The sequence below is a fragment of the Gossypium hirsutum genome, chromosome A05 (assembly GCF_007990345.1).
Source record: "Gossypium hirsutum isolate 1008001.06 chromosome A05, Gossypium_hirsutum_v2.1, whole genome shotgun sequence".
Taxonomy (NCBI): Eukaryota; Viridiplantae; Streptophyta; class Magnoliopsida; order Malvales; family Malvaceae; genus Gossypium; species Gossypium hirsutum.
Window position 1 is genome coordinate 25620410 of NC_053428.1, and position 7196 is coordinate 25627605.

At 28.5% G+C, this 7196-nt stretch overlaps 1 protein-coding gene across 1 annotated transcript; it reads right to left on the reverse strand.

Annotated features, from left to right (window-relative positions):
- Positions 1-2044: 2044 nt before the first annotated feature.
- LOC121229524 (dof zinc finger protein DOF1.2) lies at positions 2045-3770 on the reverse strand. The gene has a single exon (XM_041114119.1). It carries the CDS (start codon positions 3332-3334, stop codon positions 2435-2437), a length of 900 nt encoding a protein of 299 aa, XP_040970053.1. The 5' UTR covers positions 3335-3770; the 3' UTR covers positions 2045-2434.
- Positions 3771-7196: the final 3426 nt, after the last annotated feature.

Here is a 7196-nt window from a genome sequence, read left to right on the forward strand (position 1 = left end):
ATTTTTATAATTTAGTCTCTATATCTTACTTAATCATTAATTTGATAAAATTGTCTATCCAAAATTCAAGTCACCTACAATATAACTCTTTAAATATTTAATAAAAATATTTACGATCTCGATTTAGAAAAACAAAAAATTAAATTTTTCCGACACCACTAACTTTCGAGTCGTTATACAAAGAAAGTCACATGTCTTATATCCAAAGTGATCAAACGAAGGAGGTGGTAGATTGAGACAAGATGTTTAAATTTGACTTGATATTTTTGTGATTTTTTGATTTTAAGATCTAAACCGTTAGATTAAAAGATAAAATAAAAGTGGATTATTTGGTGACCTCTTTTTACTAGTGGCGCTGTCAAAATGCGACAGTCAAGGAAGAGTAGCGGAAGAAAGAAGATGAAAAAAAGAAAAGGAGAGAGGAAAGAAAGAATAAAAAATAAAAGAGGAACAAAATTAAAAAAGAATAAAAAATTGCGAGTGATTAATTTAGTTAATTTTTTAATACAATAATTAAATGGACAAAAATAAAATAATTATCAAAATAGAGATAATCCTATTTAAAGTGATTAATCGATTAAAATATCATTTAATTTTTATATAAATTTTGAGAGCCTAAATATTAGGGTTAGAAATGCGAAAAAGCTTTAAATGTAATTCTCCTAAAATTAGTAAAGAGAAGTTGTAGATCCATCTCAATAGCATCATATTTAGGATATACAATCGACAACATCATGTGATGGGTCGACATCAGACAGGTAGATTGGTTCCTACTTCCAATTATATTCCATTCCCATCTTGATTTGAGGAGGTGGTGGACTCACTCCCCCACCACAACCCTCACACCAACATTAATCCCCCCAACCTATCATCATCCTCCCATCAATTTTCATTTCCTGCGTTACTTTCATGTCTTACTGTCCCACCCTGCATTTTCATATCATAGTTTTAATTGTTATTGATTATTTTCATCCTCCAAATTATTGTTATAGCAATTTTAAATTTGGAGTCATGCAATTCATAAATGCATGTGATATTATCAGTGGTCCTCTGTGTTTTTTTTTTCTTTTTCTTTTACGTTAATTATAAACCAGGCCCCCTACCACATGTTCATTTAATTTTCTCATTAATTAAAGCCTTTCGCATTAAAAAAAATGACAAATTTATGAGAATGAAAGTTTAAATGGAGCAAAAAAGTTAGGGAATAAAAGAGTTCCAGCATTTGATTCAATAATAAGCTTTTTCCTTTCATTTTCCATATTCAAACAATTGGGTTTCAAAATATTTTTTTAATTAAGAAAAAACTTGGAAGGAAAATTAATTTAGAAAGCGATTGGTGGGAAAAAATGAACAATATTTTAATTTTTTATTTTATCTGTATCTTTTAAGCATATTAACAAAAATATAGGAGAATATTATTAAAAAAATATGGATGCACCATCAATAAATAATAATATGGCATCTCATCATTAAATAAAATAAAAAAATAATGGAGGGCTTGTAAATAAATACTAATAACTTTTATTTAAACATAATTAAATAATAATTAATTATAAATAATTACTAAAACCCTCAACTTTAAACTCGAGATCCAAGACCCTAAATTTGATACCTTAAACCCATCCAAAATCCTAAATCTAAGATTTACTAAGATTTATTTATTATAGTAACATTTAATATTTAATTGTGTTTAAATAAATTGATTAGAATTTATTTACAAGTCCTCCATATTTTTTGTTTAATTTAATGATAATGTGTTATGTTAATTATTTATTGATGGTGAATGAGACTTATACATTGATGCATCAAATAATTTTTTTTGCACTTTGCATATCCTTTTACGATCCTTGATAATAGAATATGCTTTACCATTACACCCAACCATTTATTAGTATCAATAGATCAAATATTGTGACTAAAAAATATATATACTTTCTATCCATTTCTCTTTTTTTTACCTCCTCTATTTTTTTATTTTTTATTTCAAAATTCTTTCCATCCAACCCAATTAAGTAAAATCTATATATACACTACAAGTATGAGATAAAGAAGAAGACAATGAATTATATTACAAAAATTTTGAACGAAACGAGTCATACAAATAAATTACTTAATTTCCAGATTTCAGGAAATTATTCATACTCCTAAAAAATTATATAATTTGGACAACCTAAGCTACCTTATAATGAAGTAAAAAAAAATCCTCAATTTTTATTACATTTAAATAAATCTTACTTTTAATTTATACCTAAATAAATCCTTGAGATAAATCAAACTTTCATTTGAAATTAATAAGGCTTTATTTGGATATAAATCAAATGATAAAAAGTTATTTAAAAATAATAAATATACAAGGCTTACTTGGTTTATAAAAATATTCATTTATAAAAAAATAGTATGTATAAGAATTACTATATGAAATTAGAAATAGATTTCAAGGTTTTGAAAAAAGTTCAGACCCAGAAAGATCAAAGGAAGTCCAAGTTTCAGCCCTTAAATTTGCAGAAATCTTAAGCTGGTCATCAACTGGAAACGACTCCAACTGTTGCAGTTGACATTCAAAGCTTGGGGTGTTTGCTGCATAATTTGACCAGAAAACATCTTGCACCATTTCATCAGCTAATAAGTTTTGCAACCCGAACGCATTGATTTCATCACTTTCCAACAATTCCTCAACACTGTTATCTTTTAGATGTTGCTCAACTTGAGGCATTTCTTGGAGCATATTATAAGATTCTGGAATTGTATGAACTACTGGTAACTCCATGGATGAATCGTTTTGGCTGTTGGTATCTTGTTCTAAACAACTCCAAGGATCCATCCCTTCATTAGGCCATTCTTGAGTAAGAATTATCTCAGGCTGATCTGAACTTGTACTCTGGTTCAAGAATTGAGCAAAGATAACAGCTAGATCAATATCCGACCCAGTAGTAGTAGCAGGTCCTTGTTGGTTCCCTGTGTCTCCATGGGAAGTAGTGGCACCCATCATATGCTCCTGGTGAGTCCCGAAACTAGTTAAATTCTTGCTATAATTCGTGGAAACCTGAGCACCGTTTTTGTCGACCCTGTTGGACTTACCTCGTCGACCCTTGCGACAACCACCACCAACAGGCACATTCCTAAGGGAACCACCTTTGGTCCAATACCTTCGGCAACCTTTGCAAAAGTACCGCGGCTGGGACAAGCTGTAGTTGTTGTAATAACAGAACTTGGTGTTAGCAGAGGCACAACGTGGACAATTGGGAGCAAGTTCAGCGTTGGATTTCCAGTTTCTGTCAATGGCCAACATCGGCCTAGGAGCACACTGCAACATACTCTCACTAATTGCGAACATATTTGCAGATACAGAAAAACACTCGAAAGCTAGCACCACCAAAGATGAATCACTTTGTAATAAAATTGTAAAGGGGGATGGTAGTCAAAAAGGGTATGTGGGATTAAGATAGAGTGTGCATATATGTATTTTGTGGAGGATGCAAATGGGGGAAACGTGGGCGGTTGGCGAGCCGTCAGGACCAAGAAATGGAAGAGAGATCAAAGGAGATGGAAGGGGAATAGGCAACGGGGAGTGATGGTGATGGAGTAAGGGTTGTATTGTAGTACACTCCAACTGCTTTAATTACAAAGGTAGATGGATCGTGTGACTCTTTATTTTCATAATTTCCAGTCATGTGCCATTTTCTTCATTGCCCCCCCAATATAGATTGTGATTGAAGTATAAGTCAAAACAATTCTAGTTGTGCTTCTAATATACAATATCAAAATTTATTTGAAATGGTTACACTATACAAGCATGGTTGAATAGATCGTAGTGAAAATGGAAAATGATAATCATATGTATATATTAGTTTAATCCAATTTGAGCAGATTAGAGGAGTAACTCAGCTTAAACATGTATATATTATTTGTGTGATGAGTTGTTTTGTTGATGATACAATATAAATTTAACTCTGAAATTTCAAAAGCAAGAGTCTGGTATGGTGTATCTTGCACTCTTCCGTATAGGTTCAAAACCAGAGTTTGAATACAGTAATAACTAATTTAGATTTTTTTTTTCCATTTCAGTTTATCCTCTATTCTAATTTTGTCTAAATTATATTTGAATTCCTCAACTGAACTATAAATTTTTTAAAAATATTAAACTTTAAATATTTTAGCTCTTTCTTTCTTAGAACCTTTGAATGTTAAGGATAAATTGATAGAAATAAATTTTCTTTTATGTTGACTTGGCAAATAAGTCAATGCAGGATTTAGTAGTTTTTCAGAAGTTTTGAGATTCGAATAAGAAAAAAAATATTTGGCTAAACCAAGATTGATTTGAATAGAATGACAATATTTTCTTGGAAAATGCAAAATTAAAGTCTAACCATCCCACATGGGTAACATATAATAGCATTTATAGAGGAGAATGTGGGCAGGGCAGGGTCAACAAAATCATCAAATCTGAACGTATATAATACAGTGTACTTTACCCGTGATCCTTTGATGAAAGGAGCGGACCGTCGAGTGGAGGGGCTAATGTATTGGCGGTGCATCATTAGCTACGTGTCCTCCTTTCCTTCCATTAAAATTGTGTTTCTTAGAGGAACATTCGACTTATCACATGATGATAAGCGCTTTCCATGCTTTATAAGATCATTTCTTTTTTCATCTTAGGAGTTGAGTCCAATAAATTAAATATCAACACATTAAAAGTATTTATTTTTACATTTTATATATATATATTTAAAATGTTTTCAATATTTTCTATATTTTTTTTAGTTTTAAGATAATTACCCATCATATCAACTTAAGTTAATGATATAATGGTGAACGACTTTTGTTAAAATAAATTTTTGTTTGACTTTAATCCCTACATATCTCTAAGCCATTACAAAATTCAGAAAATATAAATTTTACTAATTTCTCGTACCATATCTAAACAGAAAATACAAATTTTGCAAATCTGAGAATAATTGTTTTGTATAATTGAGTAATCTAAAATTGATAGGTGATAAGTAGCTTTTTACATTGATAATTGTACTGAGAATTTTTAAAATGAAAATCAAAATGATTTAACTATTAGATCAAAATAAATAGGTTTAAGTCTTAAATTTTGCATTTATCTTACCTTGTTAAAATAAAACCAGCAACACCCAATCTTTCTCTTCCTCTTCCTCTTCTTTTTTCACGTGTAATTGAAATCTTGGTAAAAAAATTTTAGATAATTTTACTTTGTATTTTAAAAAAAAAAAATTTGGAATGAAAACCAAGATATTTGAGTATTAGGTATTTATTTTTCATGATTGAAAAAATCAGTCAATAATGTCATTCTAAAAAAATCTCAAATTTTCAATTAAAGTAAATTTAATGGCTAAGATCATTTTAATTCTCATTATTCTGATTTTAAAAATTCTTATATAGTTGTCACCGCTCATTACTTGTCCTTTTCCACACTTTTTCATTAAAAAAATTTCTATCCTTTGCTATTTATTCTGTGTTATCAAATGTGCTTAAAAATTTAAATCACTAATAATATTAATTTTTTTTAATTTAATTTTTTCAATGAATTATCAAACAACTCGTTACTATGTTGCAATAAACTAAATAAAACCTTGATTTATGATATTTTGTTTAGTTTTGTTATTTGAATGTCTAATATTTGAATAAGGGTCCGTTTGTTTACATGTAAAAGGTTTTACGGAAAATATTTTCTGCATTTTCTTGTGTTTGTTTCACAGAAAATAGTTTGGTCAACGAAAAATGACTAACAAGTCAAGGTAAAATAAGCCCATTTTTTCTGTAAAATGACTTACTCTTTTGAAAAAGTGCAAGTCATTTTCCAAAAAAGAGCTCATCTATAGATAATTTTATTTTTATATAAAAATTAACTTAAATCAAGCTTAATATTATTATATTGATATTAATTTTTATTTTTATTTTTAAAAATATTTAAAATATTATATTTTTTAATATTATTAAACATACATATTTAATTATTTATATTTAGTCATATAATAAATTATTAATATAATAAGTATAATTTTTTATTTTAATAAATTATTTAATATTTCAATTTTATTTTAATACTAAATATTATTACAATTATAAATATATTTGTGACAACCCTAATTTGACCCTAGTCGAGAAGTGGTTTCGGGATCACAAAACCGAGTCATAAAAATAATTAACTGTTATATTCTATGCTTATTATATGTGTACATGCATATGTGAAAGTATCATGCTCTAATTTTGTCATTTGTATGTGAAATTATTAAATAGGACTTATGTGAAATAATTGTGGAATGTGATAGGTAATTTTAAAAAGGGGTCTATTAATGCATGTCACAAAAGGTTTGGACTTGCATGTCAAATATACATTTTTGTTTATAGTGGCCGGCCATGATGATGCTTTTATATTAAATATATGTATTAATTATTAGTTAAATGGCTTTATACTTTATAATATAGATGAATAAAATAAAATAATAATAGAAAGAATGGTGAAGAAAACAAAGTCTCAGCTTTGTTCTTCTTAGCCGAATCTAAAGAAAGAAAAAAAAATGGAGCAAGACTTTCGGCCATTTGAATCATAAGGAAGATTAGTAAATTGTGTTAGGTTTTTTTTTTTTAAATTCTAGCTTATTTTAGGTTAATCATCATGTTTCTTACTTAGGCCATGTTAAAATTTTGGATTTGGGTGGTGAATGGAGCATTCGGCCATGGTTGTTAATGAAGAGATTGGATTATTTTCTTTATGTTTTGATGAATAAATGTTGATGAGAGAAGTTTGAACTAGTTAAAAGTTTAATTTGATAGTATTTATATCTGTAATAGCCTAACTTGGACTTGTTTAGTTACTTGAATAAATGTTTTGAAGTTAAATGCTAAAATATGAGTATTGCCTTTTAGATGATTTGAAAAGAAAATGGTAGATGTTTGAATGTCTAAAGGTTAGGTATTCACATGAATTCTAATGGTATGATTTTGTAAATTGCCGAATGAGCTATAGGAGTTTGAAAATGGTTTAATTTTCATGTTTAAATTCGGTTATATCCAATCATGGTTGGAGTTATTTTAATATGCATAGTATAAGGTATGTATGATTTGTGTTTTGGTTGCATAACTATACATGTTTAAATGATATGAATGCAAAGAGTTGTGAAATAGTAAATTGTAGTAAATCTGCTTGGGACAGCAACTGTAATGTGATTTTG

Excerpts from the sequence above, each read along its gene's own strand:
- LOC121229524 (XM_041114119.1), bottom strand. The coding sequence starts at position 3,334 with ATGTTCGCAATTAGTGAGAGTATGTTGCAGTGTGCTCCTAGGCCGATG.